This window comes from Bradysia coprophila, assembly GCF_014529535.1.
Source record: "Bradysia coprophila strain Holo2 chromosome IV unlocalized genomic scaffold, BU_Bcop_v1 contig_84, whole genome shotgun sequence".
Classification (NCBI taxonomy): domain Eukaryota; kingdom Metazoa; phylum Arthropoda; class Insecta; order Diptera; family Sciaridae; genus Bradysia; species Bradysia coprophila.
Window position 1 is genome coordinate 873,585 of NW_023503376.1, and position 18,084 is coordinate 891,668.

General features: G+C 35.0%; 1 protein-coding gene and 1 long non-coding RNA gene across 2 annotated transcripts in view; one reads left to right on the forward strand and one right to left on the reverse strand.

Annotated features, from left to right (window-relative positions):
* Positions 1-7,821: 7,821 nt before the first annotated feature.
* On the reverse strand, positions 7,822-8,991 carry LOC119072720 (origin recognition complex subunit 6-like). Its single transcript, XM_037177996.1, has 3 exons — positions 8,626-8,991; positions 8,111-8,555; positions 7,822-8,043 (listed from the first exon to the last, which is right to left on the reverse strand). The coding sequence occupies exons 1-3, from the start codon at positions 8,812-8,814 to the stop codon at positions 7,895-7,897; spliced, it is 783 nt and encodes a 260-aa protein (XP_037033891.1). The 5' UTR covers positions 8,815-8,991; the 3' UTR covers positions 7,822-7,894.
* A 2,807-nt stretch (positions 8,992-11,798) lies between these two features.
* LOC119072721 overlaps positions 11,799-18,084 on the forward strand; it is a 63,687-nt gene continuing 57,401 nt past the window's right edge. The window contains exon 1 of the long non-coding RNA XR_005086913.1: positions 11,799-12,343. This is a non-coding gene — a long non-coding RNA (uncharacterized LOC119072721). The remainder of the gene's footprint in view (positions 12,344-18,084) is intronic.

The following is an 18,084-nucleotide window of genomic DNA, read 5'->3' on the forward strand; positions in this document are numbered from 1 at the left end:
ACGAAAATGAAACTTCTTTGAGTATGACCCTGTTTGAAAACTCTCTCTTTTTGCTTTGTGTCGTTCACGTTGGTATATTATGTTGGTAATGGTATACATATATTGTAGAGGTCCAAGTCTTGAACAAATCGTTTAGCATGTATGATCTTAATGGTTTTAAATTAATTGGCACATTGGTAACTGATCTGTTCGCTCCGAACAATAATGTGGCGAATTAACGTCTTCATTGATCGTTGGATATGTGTACAGGCAACAAAGGCAGAGTGGGATTGATTCATTAGTGTTGTACCATAGTCTATTGGGAATCTAATGGTTACTGGTGTTATGTCAGAAATAATCAATTATGATTACAGGAGTAAAGTGTCTATTACATCGTACCTTAAGCTTTGTAGCTTGGAAGCAAGAAAATAATCGTTTCGATGTTTGAGGTGTATGAGTGAAGACAAGTGGTTGTTATTTCTGACATGAGAGGCAGATAATTGTGTATTTTAAGTGCAAAATGATTTTCTAAATGAAAATCCCTAAATGATTCTTAGAGGATTTTTCGGGATTTTATCTTATCCCAACAAAAATCTCTTCGAGAAAAGTGTGACGCAGTCTTTGAAGTACAATTTCTAAAATGAATGATATCGCTAGAGTTGACGCTTTCAGCTTCGTTACGCAAAAATTTAATTTTACACCCAATTTTAGTTCAAACAAGCTGGCTTAGTTTTCCTCGTCATCTGCCAAATAATTTTTACCAAAAAAAATTTGACTGGAAACAACCAAAATTTTACCAAAAAAATCTGCGTCGCATGTGGCAGATAAATTTTCTTGCTGGTCTGTTCCTGAACATTTGCCACTTTGCGACGCAGATTTTTTTGGTAAAATTTTGGTTGTTTCCAGTCAAATTTTTTTTGGTAAAAATTATTTGGCAGATGATGCGAAAAACTAAGCTTGTTTGAACTAAAATTGGGTGTAAAATTTAATTTTTGCGTAACGAAGCTGAAAGCGTCAACTCTAGCGATATCATTTATTTTAGAAATTGTACTTCAAAGACTGCGTCACACTTTTCTCGAAGAGATTTTTGTTGGGATATCAGTCGTTTTAGAAGTGTAGTCAACACTACTTTTTATAACAGTTTATAACAGAAATTCGAAAATTTGGCGAAATTCGAAAATTTGACGAAATTCGAAAATTTGACGAAATTCGAAAATTTGACGAAATTCGAAAATTTGACGAAATTCGAAAATTTGACGAAAATCAAAAATTTGACGAAATTCGAAAATTTGACGAAAATCGAAAATTTGACTAAATTCGAAAATTTGACGAAATTCGAAAATTTAACGAAATTCGACGAAATTTACCGAAAATCGAAAATTTGACGAAAATCGAAAATTTGACGAAAATCGAAAATTTGACGAAATTCGAAAATTTGACGAAGAAAGTAATTCTTTATCTGCCACCATTCAAGAAATATCTTCAAAACCCCAATTGACACACGCATTTCCAACTTTCGACATTTTCGACTCTGAGACTTTGCCGAAGAAAGTAAATCTCTATCTGCCCCCATTCAAGAAATACCTCTAAATACATAATTGACCCACCCATTTCCAACTTTCGACATTTTTCACATATGCCCCTCTGTTCTACTCGTAAAACTCTGAGACTTTGCCGAAGAAAGTAAATCTCTATCTTTCATAACCCAAAAAAATATTAGTCCTTTCATCCTACGTTCGAGTAGCTCAAAATTTGGTCACTCTATACTCTAATCACTCTAGCTCAAACGAATCTGCCCCGATTTTTTTAATTATTTTTTTGTTCGAATCGTGTTACGAATACCTTTCATTTGATGGGTCGCACGCCTCTGTAGGTTTCAATACAGCTAAGCTACAGCCGAAAACGCGTTCCCGACCTTCGAAAACCACACTCAGAAACCACTTCGAGGCCAATAAAAAAAAATTCTGGTTTTTCCTGGGGTAATGGCGTATCACAATTTCATTTTTATGCCCACCCTGAGGTTCCTGCAAAATTTCATGGAGATTGGCTGACTAGTTTCCGAGATCGTCCGTCGATAGATAGATAGATAGATAAATAGACAGAAACATACAGAGTAAGTTGAAAGATTTTGATTGTTTGGGAAAAGTCAATTTGGTGTATTTTGTATGAAAAGTGACCAATTTCAAAACGATGTATCTCCGGTAATTTTAAAGCGACATAGTCGAGTGATAGCTCGTTTTGCTCGTATTTGAAGCGCGAATAAGATAGAATAGGATTTGTGGTGATACAGGCCAAAGGAAAGAAACTTAAATTCTCGCCTATATATAGTTGCCGCGTCTCAAAAAAATTTCTTCGTTCTTTTTTTGGAAGTTAGACTGCGTCAAGTCCTCCGCTCACGCTCCGGACATGATTTTCAAGGTTTTTTTGTAAATTTCAAAAATGAAGGAGCATTCAACAGGCCAACCCAATTCGATCCGATCTTTACCCATACATTAATTTTCATAAAAAGAATTCTCCATTACAATACTCATTCACAGTCCAAAATGAATCACTAGGAGTATTGGCTTGAACTTTATATCAATTGAGCAGTGTCGGCAGTGTCCCTCAATGTGTTCTTCTTGCACGTCCATTTACCATGGACTAGTTGGTATGTCAATTTCGCACAGGGCTTTGTAGTCCAATTAAGTGCATGTGTACCAAATGAACAGAGTAAAAGCCATCTAAGCCGAAAACATTGAGGTCTCGAATACCTGTTGAGCAACTTCAAGGCGGAAGTTAGCTGCAAATGAAAATTCTCTCAATTTAAAACACCATGCTAAGGATGACCAATAGATTTTTGGTTTAATTCAACCAAAGTGTTTTTTAACAAATTAACGAAGACAAAGCAAAAAAAAACTTTTGTAAAAATTTAACTCAACAGAAACAGATGTTTGGTTATTTGATGGTCATTGGCAAAATGGTAAAAAATCGTGCATAAAATATTGGCAAGGTCATTACATTAATTACTTTTTGAAATATGAATCGAATCAGAATCGGTTAGCTTAAAATTATGCAAAGCGAAGATCTATTATCGCGACTATAAAAATGTGTTCCTCAGTTTCTCCTCCGTTTGATTTAGTATTTGTTTTGTCGTCCATTTCAGGGGTTTTGTTGGTTTCATTGAAACAGATAAATAACTGGCATGCATTTTTTAAGAGCAAATTTATTCTTTTCTTTTTCGGCAAAATTATTCTTGCCATTATGCAAGTTTATTAGTGCCTTAGCAGCGGATTTATTGTTCTCTCAGCAGCAATATTATGTCAACAAATCTGAAAAATTTCTTTAAAATTTTTGAAAGCATTTTTCTTTTGTCTTTTGGAACAGATTATCATGTCCGGAGCGATAGCGGAGGACTTGACGCAGTCTAACTCCCAAAAAAAGAACGAAGAAATTTTTTTGAGACGCGTCAACTTTGTATAGCCGAACATTTCAGTTTCTACCCTTTGGTCTATATCATCACAAAACCTATTTCATTTCATTTCTCGCTTTAAATACGAACAAAACGAGCTATCACTCGACTATGTAGGTTTAAAATTAACGGAGATACATCTGCGAAAGGAAAAGCACATCAGAACGATGTGTAAACTCATACACAACAGACCTGTAAACAAGTCAAATGCTCATGTATGAGGAGATACATCGTTTCGAAATTGGTCACTTTTCATATAAAATACACCAAATTGACTTTTTCCAAACAATCAAAATCTTTCAACTTACTCTGTATGTTTCTATCTATCTATCTTTCGACGGGCTATCTTGGAAAGTAGTCAGCCAATCTCTATGAAACTTTGCAGGAACCTTAGTCAGGCCATTAGAACTTAAGTTTCATTCATCATTATCCCAGGAAAAATCAGAATTTTGTGGAATTAATTAATTAATTTTCGGAACAATTTCTCTCATATAAAAATGTAGAGCCATTTTGTGATAGAAATGTTGTTATGATGTGTTGTGATTATTGTTGTGAAGTTGGCTGTAATTTGGTAGCAAAATTTAAAGTTTTTGAATATTACCGTTTACATGGTGGGAAATTAAAAAAATTTCGTCATTTTCGATGTATGTTGGGCAGCTGAAAAAATTTGGTCACTTTTAGGGTATAGGTTGGGCAGCCGTCAAAATTTGTTCAATTTTGGGGCCATTTGTATAGTAAGTACATATACCTGTATATAGTTCCCTTGACTGAAAGTCAGGGTCTTACGAAAGAAAATACCCTTAAATGTCCGTAACGCTAAGTTCACTTTGATATTTTGAAAATGTTCTACATTGGCAAAAAACGTTAAATACAGAAAACATCCGTACACTTGTGGACTCGATAACTCGAGTAATTCTTTACCGATTTGCAAAATTTTGTTTTTAATCGACGGAGAATGAAAATCATGAGGTTAAGTTCGTAGATGGGCAATATTGGAGTAATGAGATGGGAGTAATTCTCAAGAGAGTTTTTTACTTGTTACCGTTATAACTTCCCTAATTCCTATCAGATTTTCAAATTTTTTGTATTATTCGACGAAGATTGAAATTCTTGAGGCTGAGTTTGCAGATGGATAATGTTTGAACAACGATATGGGAGAAATTCTACACAGACGCTTTCTCTTGTTACCGCGCGATAACTTGAGTAATTTTTACCCGATTTTCAAATTTTTTGTTTTAATTGACAGAGAATGATATTGGATTAGTGAGTTTGGAGTAATTGTAAACATAACTTGTTTACCACGACATTTTTGCAACGGATTTCCAGAAAAATTTCTTATTTGACGAGTAGTGAAATTCTGGATTTCTGGTCTAACAATTAAGAAGTACTTCCCAAAAGAGTTTTTGCTTGCTTGAGAAACCGATAGCTCGAGTAATTCTCAGAGGCTTCAAAAATCAATTTCGACCAGTCGCGTAATTCATGTGTTAAACTCGAACATTAAATTTAATTGGACTAGTAATCTGGGATATACGACAATTTTTGCGTGAAATCCGTATTATTAAAAGAATTTTTTTCGTTCCTAAAATGTTTGAACGAGTGTGAACTTTGTGGCCAGAGCCAAGCGAGGGCCGTAATTCACACGAGTTATATTTTTTCAAGAGGTAGGCAGGAAATACGCCAAATTATACTCAGACGCTTTTCCTTGTTATCGTGATAACTTAAGTAATTTTTACCCGATTTTAAGTTCGTAGATGGATAATATTGGAGTAGTGCGGCTGGAGTATAATTGTAAACACAACTTGTTACCGCGACATTTTTGAAACGGATTTCCAGAAAAAAAAATTATTCGACGAGTAAGTGAATCTGGATTTCAGGTCGAACAATCTAGAAGTCTAGAACAATCTTGCTTGCTTGATAACACGATAACTCGAGTAATTCTCAGAGGCTTCGAAAATCGCAGATTTGAAAATATTAAGTGTTTTCGACCATTATCGTAATTCATGTGGTTAAATTCGAACATTGGACTGGTAATCTGCGATATACGACAATTTTTGCGTGAAATCGCGTTCTTAAAAGAAATTTTTCGTTCCTAAAGTGTTTGCACGAGTGTGAATTTTGCCAGAGCCGTAATTCACATGAGTTTTTTTTTCAAGAGGTAAGCAAGAAATGCGCCACCTGTTCAGCGCTTTTAGTAGACTATATAGGAGACTCAACTTAGGAGTAAGACATCGCTCGCTGGACCTTCAACTCATAGCTCTTTTTGTTTCTTCAGGAAATTAAATAAATATGAGTAAAATGAAGCATGTGATGACTGCTGTTTTCTGAATAAAAGAGACATCACCTTTTCATGTGACTTTAATTTTGTGATCTCAAAAACACCACCTCATTTAAAAATGGTTAGAAAACTAAGGCTGGAATTATAGAAAAAAAAATAGCCAGTCAAGGGACCTGACCCACCCAAGAGGTGGGGCCTAGTTAGTATATAGCCATATTGACATATATATATGTTTTTTTTTAGTTTTAGAGATTATTTATTGTCGGAGAAAGCGTCCTCTCCCGCACTAAAACTCCGATAAAAAATATGTTTAAATATTACAATTAAGTTTCATTACAATTCATTTCATTAAAATAATTAAAATAAACAAAAGAAAAAACTAAAAACTAAAGAAACAAGAATTGAATAAAATTTCTTCATTAAATTTTCATATCTTGTGCTCGAGTTAATTCATGAAAAACATGGAAAAGAAAAAAAGAAAACATTAGTATGTCTACGAAAAAACAAAAATTAAAAATTAAAACTTGAGTAAATAAAAATCATCAACTCTTTTTCCAAAAGTTCCTAATATACAAGCCGCATTCCGCCTCTGTATCGATATAGAAATCTTCTGAAGCAAGTAATCTAAAGACTTCTTCTCTCCGGAAGCCTTCTTCATCATCTTTCCTAAAACTACGAGAAACGCTTTCGTTTCTGGGCCACAGCTACCCAAACTTTCGAACGCTATTGGTTTAAACAAGTGATTCTCTTTCAGACCGACATAATGATTATGTTTCCTACGCTCTGCTTGATCAGCGACAGCTCCAGCCTTAGTCGACGAAATAGACAAATAAGAATGAGCTAAAGTATCTCGAATTGTCACGTCCCATATCAGTGACTTTCCTCTACTCCACGGAATTAACGTCATTCCATCTGGCCTCTTCCCATCGTCCCTCGAAATCCCTGGTGGTTGCAAAACATTAGGGACTGACGAAAAAGCATGCGAGAAGATATTGTTTACATCATCGTGTCCTGGAATCCATCCTTTATTCTTACAAGACAATCCATGATTTTTTTCTTTTTTTTTCTTTTCCATGTTTTTCATGAATTAACTCGAGCACAAGATATGAAAATTTAATGAAGAAATTTTATTCAATTCTTGTTTCTTTAGTTTTTAGTTTTTTCTTTTGTTTATTTTAATTATTTTAATGAAATGAATTGTAATGAAACTTAATTGTAATATTTAAACATATTTTTTATCGGAGTTTTAGTGCGGGAGAGGATGCTTTCTCCGACAATAAATAATATATATGTAGTATATAACTATATTGATGTATATTAAAATTATGTGTGAGAGTACCTAATGTAATATCGATTTTTTCTTGATTGAGAACAATTCAAAACCAATTTCTTCAATTGACGTATGTATATGTAGGATATAGCTATATTTAGTTAGTATATAGCTATATGGACCTATATACAGTTACTATATAGCTATATGAACCTGTATATAGTTATTATATAACAATATGAACCTATATATTGTTAGTATATAGCTATATGGACATATATATAGTTCTTAGGTTTGCCCGTGAGCATCTGTCACTTTGCGACGCAGAATTTTTTGGTAAATTTTTTGTTGAAAATTTTTCAGTCAAAATTCTGTTTGTTCAAATTTTTTCTGAAAAAATTGATTGTCGAATGGTTTGGAAAACTAAGCCAGCTAATTTCAATTAATTGGCTGTGAAATTCAATTTTGCGTAACGACGCTGACCTCACCTCTAGCGATATCACTTGTCTTAGAAGTTATCACACATAGGTCCAACTTTGCTCTGAAAGAGTTTTTGCCGGGATTAAAATAAATTTTTATAATTTTTGTTATCTTATCCGGTGGCAGAACACACAACGAAATCTTCATAGAAGGAATAATTCCCTGTGGTTGGAGAAATCGGTTTTTCGACACATTATATACCGAAACATATGTGAATGGTCGTAGGATCTTCTTAGAATCAAGTATAGTTTCCATTTTATACCGAAACGTAAGAAATAAAAATGCTTTCAAAGGGTCTACGACCTAACGACGATCATAGGGATGTGACTTTTCTGGGTCTCGATTGTTAATCAAAAAAGCCATCACAAATCAGAGTATCATCAAACGGTTGCTTTTATTAACAGCTGATTTGCTCGCTCAATTTACATTACAACGAAAACGACTACTTTTTGGCATTTTTGATGCGACGTCTGGGCTTCTTCTTCGAAAGCGCCAAATCTGCATACGCTTTGGCAAGTATTCTTTTCTTCCACACGTCATAGCTTTCGGTAGCATCATTCTCGATAACACGAGTGGGACGTTTTTGCTGGTCTGCAAAGGTCATAACATACAATTAGAATCGTTATACTACCTTGGTCATGACATTACGCAAATATACCATCGGTTCGTGCCAGTGTAACGTTCTTGGATTTATTTTTCGCAGTAACTTTGGAATCTGTTGTTGAACCTGATGACCACGGGTGATCATTTAGCCATGGCTGCCAAATCATTTTCAACTGTGTCCATTGCTTCCGTTGCAGTCGGCTTAGAGTGATCAATTTTCGTTCGTTGACCTTGATCGCCAGCAATTTGCAGGAGTGATAGACAGCCATACAAACGTTCTGGGGATGACCGAATTCGCCCAACAGGTTCAATTTACTTTTCTTCAATTTGTCCATAAATAGCCGTGCATTCTTTTCAACATCCTTGATTCGCGACAATTCCAAGGCAATGCAAATGCCTTTAATGTTTGGTGGTTGCATTAGGTCCAGGATGTGGAGAATTGTATTTTTCTCGTTGCGATATTTGATTTCCCCATACTTAATCAGCTGGCGTCCCTTGTCCTGCATCAATGAGATGAAATGAATTTAATTGAAAGACACGAAGATGTTTGCTGCATCGTAATGTTCTCACGAGATTGACTCTTTCATCCGATTTCGTTGCAGATATGTCCAGACATATCACAATTTTTGAAAGCTCATTTTTTGTTCGAAAATTGGTTTTTGTTTTCAAAAGCCGCAAATATTCCATTGCTTGGTTGATCACTTTTTGCTTAGTGATTCCAATGATTCTCGATATTTCTTTAACGCTTTGGATTTCCATCGTGGATTCGATGTTTCCATCAAAACTTTCTGTCAACTAAATTATGGTTACAACCATTCAGGTAAGTGTATACGTCTCCAATGGTTTCAACAAAATAAGCCTAAAGGTCTCATTACGCTCATCACCAACGAACGACGTATAAGTAAAAGAGACAGACAGAGGTTGACAATATGTCATCTGTTTTCGATCAGCGCGAGAACAACAATAATCGATGAGTTGAATAGTCATTTGTGTACCTGTTTTGGACGATTGATTTAAGGCAATTTCGCGGATTGTAGGCCGAACGAAACGAGGTCTACAAGCGAAAGTGCCTTAAATCAACCGTCCCAAACAGGTGCACATGTGAGTTTTCATGCAGAGGGCCGGAAACCCGAGAAAATTCGAAAAATTGCCCTCATTTTCGGCCCCGAAGCATGAAATAGTCTTATTATATCTGATGAAAGAAAAAGGAAAAAGGTTTTTCATAACACAGGCGAGAAAATAAGCATTTTCTCCCCTCGGAACCTCCACTGAAACTTCGTAAGTATTTGTTGTGAAAAACGTTGTGTTCAACTTGGGAAAAAAGTTGGAAATTGCATTTTCTAGGGAGACCTGTGGCCAGAGCGTAACAAGAAAACTCCTTCGAAATGCAATTTTCAACTTTTCTTCGCTCGTTGAACGAATACCTATTGTTGAATGTTGAAAATTCGGTCCGGTGAAGTAACAGCCTGAATAAATATCCTGGCTTGCGCCGGTGGAAGATTCAAATTCGAATTATGAGACAGATCAAAATTTGTTCAACCAATTCATTTACAAAGTCGTTTAGGTGGGATGATAACGAGGGTTTCTGCAGAATTTTCCTCAATTTTAGATTACCTTTTCATGTAAAATTGTATACATATATGCAGAGCCTAATATTTGGGAATCGTTTTTGAGAATTTTTGGGAATTTAGGGAATTTTTGGGAATTTTTGGGAATTTTTGGGAACTTAGGGAATTTTTGGGAATTTAGGGAATTTTTGGGAATTTTGGGAATTTTTGGGAATTTTGGGAATATATTCCCAAAAATTCCCTAAAATTTCTTTTCTTTGCATTTTTATAATTAGATGCTCGTAAAAGATCAGGAAAAGTTCAAAAACCTTTAAAAACTATGACCAAGCAAAAAAAAAAAATCGGATTTTTTTTTGGAATTTTAGTGAACTTTTGAAAATTGGTTCCCAAATATTATGCTCTGAACGATATAATTCTTGTCGATGGTCTCGCACCAGCCAGGGCGTATACTCTACTTGTAGGTCTCTCCAAAGCCGACATTAGTACAACACCACAATAATTTAAGAGCAATCTACACTCCGACCCCCTATGAAATACATTTTTGATGATAACTTTTTATTCGAATTATTTTTGAAAAAAGTGGCCTCATCGTTTGGTGCCAGAACATATAAGGTTTCGATAGCCACTGGAATTATCCAGATTGATGTAGTGTACTGAGAAAAAACTCAAAACTCCTAAAATTTTTGTTTTTTGTGATATTTTTTGGACTTTTGAGTTTTCTCGGCGTAGACTGCATCAATTTTGACAATAAACCGCGAGCCTTTGTCCATATTATTTTTATTTCAATGAACACATCAAAAACACACTGAAAATGTATATTGATATTGGAAAAGTGGAATTTGAAATTCTTAATTTCAGTTTAAAAAGCCGCTCCAATTTTCAAAAAATCTCGCGCTTGAAAAAAAAACAATTTCGTGACTTAACAAATTGGGATGTTTTATTTGTTGACAGTTTGTTTTAATTGTGATCACCGAGATAACCAAAAACCAACACTAACCGTGGATTTACATAGCAATGTAAAAGTGACAGATGCAATGTTTTTTAAATACTGCAACCCGAAATTTCATTCATAAAATTAAAATTATGAATGAAATTTCGAGTTGCCGTATGAGAAAATTTTTGCATCTGTCACTTTTACGTTGCTATGTAAATCCACAGTAACAAACCAAATATTCCTATCAGCTGACAGATACCTAATATCACATTTGGATGCTTTAGAGTTTCCGTACGTGAGTTCATCATGGCAGTGATTTTTTTAATTAATTTCTATAAAAAAATAGAAAAAGTTTTTATTAAAAAAAGGCTTGCGGTTTATTCTGGTGGCTATCGAAACTTTATATGTTGTGGCACCAAACGATGAAACCACTTTTTTCAAAAATTATTCTAATAAGAAGTTATCATCGAAAATGTTTTTCATAGAAGGTCGGAGTGTAGACTGCTCTTAAAATAATTATTTTTGAGTTATAGCCGCAAAAAGTTTTCGGTACCCTCTGACATGCTTTCACCTTTGAACACTTTAACCGAAAATTTAAAATGTTCGAAAAAAATGAAAGATACGATTCTCTAGAATTGAAGACGAATCTATCACTCCTTAAAATCGGAGACCACTTGTTCCCCTATCACCATCACCTCCAGTTTTGGCGATATGCCGCTTAAGCTCAATTTACTGAATATATTATATTCAATATGTTCTGAAATATTTGTTGTATTTTTTGGGAATTTTTATGAATTTTAGGGAATTTTTGGGAATTTAGGGTATTTTTTGGGAATTTAGGGAATTTTTGGGAATTTTAGAGAATTTTTGGGAATTTAGAGAATTAATTCCCAAATATTAGGCTCTGCATATATGTGTCTGGGACGGTTAATGTTTGGAACTTTCGCATTCAGACTTTTGCTTGGCTAAAATCAATCGTCCAAAACAGATTCGTAATCAATCGATGAGAGAGCTTTGAAACCATAGAGTTTGAAACAACTGATGAAACTTCAAACAACACCGTACGTCTTTTTTTGCTGAAACATAAATCTTTACTACCAGATCTTCATTCAGACTCTTAAAACAAAAACCAAAAATTTTTTTAAAGAAAATCGAAACAAAACTTAAATCCGAGTTCTTTCAAATTGGTTCGCGTTTTCTTACAATTTAACATCAATATTATCAACACAGAGGGCACTCAAAACGTTTCACCATCCACACGTTATTCAGCAGTTCATTGAAAATTCAACGCAACGCACGGTTGTCATTAAACAAGCACCATTGCCACGCGTCAAAATTTTGACAGTCTTATTTCAGCCGTCAATTGTTGCGGATGGATATTTTTCCTCGTAGAATTAAATTTATTTTGAAAATACTAGTTTTCTGTGACTTAAATACTGAATGAGAACAATTGAATTAGTAATTTATCTAATCTGCGAACACAAATTACTTTCCATTCATTGTGAACATATTCGACAATCGAAGTCATCGCAATTTTCTTTCCTTCACTCGTGACAAATTTGTGTCTGTGTTAAAATATTCTTCAATCATTCAATTAGGAAATATTTAATGAATAAGTGTTAACAACTGTAATCACCTAATTTGTGTACATGTGACTCGAAAAGCTTACTCACTGGAATTGCTCCTAACCGAACTGAATGCAGTTCGCATTCTCTTTTCGTCGAGAATAATAACCATTTCCTCGAACAACAACACCTCATCCAAAAGAGCCGCTGCAATGCGACAGGTAAGTTTTTTTTTAAAACACATTTACAGCCCCCTTTGTTCTCTCACACACAGGTCAATTTGTTATAAACAATAATGGCGGTCGGTTGTTATTTTTTTTGGTTTATTTCGAATGGAAGTAACAAACTGTTATCGGTGTCGATTTTTCGCCTATGCTGCCATTCGAAAAACTCGATGCCAACCGTCTGGTCAAAGCAAAAACAATTTTATCGATTTTTTGTGCTTCAGCTGTGTTTTGTTTGAATATCGTTTGGTTGATTGTAAATTTTGTGATGATCATCGGACTTTCTGGTTGTTGTTGTTGTAATCCGATCGAATTGTTGTTTTGTTGAGGTGGAAATTCGGCTTGTTTAATTGATTAATTTCGCTTCGTTGATAAGCATAAGGTGATAACTGTGTGTGGTTCGGTTTGAAACGTAAATGATTACGCTGCTTTATCAGTCCATTACACATGTAAACCGATTAGAGTTTTACGAGTTGGTGAATGTAGTAATCATCATTGATAAATTAAGACAATGAGAAATCAGGTAATTTCGGCGTTTACGTGAGATCTTAGGAAAGCTAATTATCGCGAAGCGACGTACTAGCCATTTGCGATTACAATACTACAATTACGCATATGGTCGCATGAGCTCCTAAAATTCAAAAATAAAATTTGGAAGAAGTTTGATATAGACAGTCTATTAGGTCAATGCTTCCACTAAGCCCCAGTAAATCCATTCAAAATCTCAGTTTGATAGAAACTGTCAATTTATGCCAACAACATCATCTCCTTGGTGCTACAATATTTTTGCGCAAGGGACAAACCATTATTTTGCCTCGAGATTTTGATTTTGCCGAGAGTGAGGCAAGGGCTACAAACCTCCCTCTCGGCAAATTAAAAATCTCCAAACAAGGACGTAATGTACTATTACTGAGTCTCCAAAATCTTGAGTGTCAAGGATTGGTTCCTCAAAATTCAAAATTCATGAGAACACGACGAAATTCAGGCTAGGTCGAGGTGTAAGACAGGGTGACACCATCTCACCGAAACGGTTCACATCAGTCCTGGAGAGTGTTTTCAAGAAATTAGACTGGAGCAAAAAGGGAATCGACATAAAAGGAGAATTCCTTAGTCATCTCCGTTTCGCAGATGACATTGTCCTAGTCGCACTAAATCTATACCAAGCACAAGTCATGTTAGAAGAGTTAAATGAAGAGGCTAACAAAGTTGGTCTCAAGATGAACTTATCTAAAACGAAAATCATGACAAACATTGACGACGACAGACAAATAAAAATTGGAGATACAGTTATTGAAAGAGTCGACAGCTATGTATACCTTGGTCACAAACTGAAATTAGGTCTAGACAACCAAACTGCAGAAATCAAGCGTAGAATTGGTCGTGGATGGGCAGCTTTCGGGAAACTCAGCCTGATTTTCAAAAGCAAAATGAATAATAGTCTAAAACGGAAAGTTTTCGATAGGTGTGTCCTTCCAGTGTTGACATATGGAGCAGAAACGTTAACATTAACCAAAGCATCTGAAAATAAGTTGAGAGTGGCACAAAGAGCCATGGAACGAAGTATGCTTGGAATAACACTCAGAGACAAAATGACAAACCAATGGATTCGCCAACAAACAAAAGTCGTTGATGTCATGGAAAGAATTGCGTCTCTAAAGTGGAGTTGGGCAGGACATATTGCAAGAAGGACAGATGACCGTTGGACCAAAGCCATCATGGACTGGAGACCCCCCACAACAAGACCTGTCGGAAGACCACCAGAGAGATGGACAAACGGAATAAAGAAATACATCAAAGGTACATATGGACACACAAACTGGCAACAAGTGGAAATGGATCGTACAACATGGAAAAATTTAGGGGAGGCCCACATCCAGCAGTGGATACAAACAGGCTAAAGAAGAAGAAGAAGAAGAAGACTTCGAGACATCGACCATTTTAACTAGTTCTAAATGTTGAACAGAGCGCTTGATTGAACGTCTTACCACCACTGGAGTGACGTTACCGTTCTCCATCATCAAAAATGTTCAAAATCGTCCCATTAGTAATCAGTCGAGATTAATCAGTCAACGGTTGTTAACATCGATGCAACTTGAAAAGTTATTGCACAAATCTGATTTCACCCATTAAAAATTGTTGGAACTCTCGACAGGCGATTGTCTCTTAACAGGCGGTACTCTCGCCACACAAACTTATCTGTAGAAATTTTGTCAGTGTCAATCTGATAAGATTCCAAGGAAATAAAAAAAATTATGAACGTGTGCGGTACATCCAGCGAACGCTTGAAACTGCACGTAAATATTCGCGAAAGGTTTCAATGTTCGCCAAATTAGACAAGACAAATCGACAACGTTCTTGTTTTGCGATTTTATTTGTTACGAAAGTCTAACCCGGAAACATTTAAGAAAACAAAAAAATCACACAAAAGAATTGAGTCATGCAAAATTACATGGAACACTCACAATTCTTCATTATAATCCACTTTACAGTTAAACCAAATGTATTAATATGTCAAAGTAAAAAGTGGAAAGAAGAAAAAAAAGTATTTTGTTCCATTTTGATAATGCGCTGTGTATAAATAATAATGACGAATATTTAATGTTAATGTACTTATTATCGTTAATTTATGAAAAAAAAAAATTATCTTTTCATTTTTCTAATATCACCTACCTTTTAGCTCCACAATAGTATCCTATGCGACTTATATACATACAATCAAACCAGTCATATCAATGTCAACAACACACTAAATTTTGTTTTGATGATACCTACAGCGATAAAAATTTCGTTGAATGACTTAACTACGATCCAACGTACATTTAAAGTTATATCTAGCCAGGCGTCCCGCTTGTCCGAAATGTCCGAAATTTTACACATTTGTCCGAAATTGTCCGAAATGTCCGAAATGTCCGAAATTTTCTTCAAGATCTGACCGGATTTAAATATTGAGACTTATAAAAGACTCTACAAAAAAAAATCGCCTGCGGCGCGCTTCATACATTTTTCAATTATAATTTCCGTGTACCAATTCTTTGTCTTAAAATTTATGAGGGAGTAAATTAATTTTACGTACATATGTACATATGTACAACCCTTTGAATTATTTGAATTAAGATTCGTCCATCAGTCAACAACAGTCATTCGCTAATTAAATAAGTGTTTTACTAAAAACGATTTTAATTTGATTAAATCGTTACTGAATTTGTTAAAAGGGCAGATTCCGCCAATAACGATCTGTTGCGTTACAATTTTTAAGACTGAAAACTCTAGTTTCAAGAAAAAATCGTAGTTTTAGGCATTAGACTGATCCTTTCTCTATTGCCTCAAAGTGTTAAAAATTTGATCTGAGGTAACTGGTCATACAAAACTATTGCAATTGGCGGAGGTCTGCATTTTCAAACCCTTATTCTACGGCGATCTCCGCTATCTCCGCTTTAAAATTTTTTTTCCGCCAACAACGGATTTGTTCTATAGTTTTTCACGCTCTATCGTCTCCAGCAAGTTTTTTTTCGTTCACCATAGAAACTCAGGCGTCCGCTGATAGACGATTTTACAGATTTTAAAATTTATCATCAGCGAACCGGCGAGCCGCCATTAACTTAAACTACTTTCATTTCACTCGTCACAATCCGAGCCTCCACATAGATATTTTAATAATCGATGAGATAGACACGCTCTCCTGGTTTCTTCAGGATAACTTTAACTTCTGAAGGCAGTCAAATTCAAAAAACTCTGCATCCCATATTGACAAATTTTTAAAGATTTTTTATTCAGTAAGGGAACTATCGATATTGTCGAATTTTTTAAGTTACTTGGAACTAAATAGAAAATTTGCCTGCCTGTGGCGTATCGAGCTTCGAAAAGTAAAAATACGACTGATGTTTTGAAGGTCGACGTATTAGTAGGCATCTAGCACAAATTTGAAGTGCGAACAATAGTACATTACTAAACCAGTGTATAGTATGGCGTTTTACTTTACGAGCGAGGGAAAGGGTTTTCACTAGTGAGAGAAAGGCTACATTCCCTCACTAGTAAAGTAAAATACATTTCTAAGCATTAGTACAAAATTTTTGGAATTGAAGTCGTCTGCGGTAAAAAAGTATGTTGCCCGGAAGTTCAACTAGTTTTATTTGAAGAAAGCCGTTCTAAAACTTTTTCTTTCTTTTTTAAATATTTTCAGCCAGGTTTCAGTTAACCCTCAAATTTCACAATACTTTTAGTAAAACATTTCTCAAGTCCTATATACCACTTAATGATCAATTCATGTCACGTCAAAATATACTCCAAACAAATTTTTGAGTTTAGAATTTGTCACCAAATTCTGCTGAACGTTTTATGAAATTTGGTGAGGGAATGATTTTAAATGTCTCACAGACTATTCCTATTGCGATTCTTTAGTGAAAACTGGAAAACATTTGTCCGAAATTTTTTCTGGAAATGTCCGAAATTTTATACAAATTGTCCGAAATGTCCGAATTTCGGACAGGGCAAAATTTAGTGGGAGGCCTGTATCTAGCCGAGTTTCGTATTTATTGTGAAGTGCAACACTCAGATATCAATTTTAATTCCTTTCGCTTTTCGTGAGAAAAGAGTGATTGGCAGAGGCCAGCAGGGGCTATTTAGTTGAATTATTAGCGAATTTTGGCGAATTTGACGAATTTTGGCGAATTTTGACGAATTTTGGCGAACTTTGACGAATTTTTGCGAATTTTTGTGAATTTATACATGATTTTAAGAAATTTCAAAGAATCGTAGAGCTTAGTTACATATTTTTGGCCAAGACATTCTAAAAATCTATTTTTAACCGGGAAGCCATGATGGCTTTTTTTTTGGAAAAACGATGAAAAATGTCCTAATTTTGTGAATTTTACATATATTTGTGAATTTGGTAGATTCTTGCATATTTTTGTTATGCTATATCACAAAACTAGCAAAATATTTCAAAAAACATAAATTTGGAAGAAAATTTTCAAAATTTGAATTTTTTAATTTGGGAGAATTTCGGCGAATTTGGGAGAATTTTGGCGAATTTTGGCGAATTTCGGCAAATTAATTCGACTAAATAGCCCCTGGAGGCCAGTCAGATCGGTCTTAATCAGATAAAATTTAAAATTTTTGATCATTTTCTTTGAAAATAAAGAAGAGTTTTTGAGCTTCAGTTTTCTGCATGTTTTAGAAAGTAAATTTTTTATTATCAATCGGATGACTCCGAGGGATTTATTGTAACAATGACATTTTGAAATCAAATTTTATTACAAACAATCGAAAAGTACATCATTTTACATGGGAATTATAAGTTATAAATTTCGTTAGGCTTTTCTTTTTTCGGTTGTGTTCCAAGAATGCTACGCGCATTCCTTAGTTGAATGGCCAAAGAAATTCTTTCGTATAGAAACTTTTTGGCACGTATATCACCCGATTCCCTTGATTAACAATTTCCCAACTTCATCAATAAAAGACTTCGTTTCATCACACCATAGACCCAAAGTTTCGAAAGCTAATCCAACAAATAAGAAGTTTGACGCCTTGATTCCTGTATAATGATCGTGTTTTCGTTTACAAGCGAGCGCAGCAGCAGCACCGGCTTTTTTCGATGTAAGGTTTAGATAAGAAGGTGCCAAAGTGTCAACACATGTAACGTCCCACACTAAACGTTTTCCTTTAGACCAAGGGGCTAGAGTAACTCCATCATCACGAGATAGACCAATTGGTTCGAGATCGCAATTGCGTCTGGCTGA

Coding starts and splice junctions, on each gene's coding strand:
- LOC119072720 (XM_037177996.1), bottom strand. CDS start 8,814: ATGGAAATCCAAAGCGTTAAAGAAATATCGAGAATCATTGGAATCACT. Junction 8,556..8,625: donor CGGATGAAAGAGTCAATCTC/GTGAGAACATTA, acceptor TCATTGATGCAG/GACAAGGGACGCCAGCTGAT. Junction 8,044..8,110: donor TACACTGGCACGAACCGATG/GTATATTTGCGT, acceptor TGACCTTTGCAG/ACCAGCAAAAACGTCCCACT.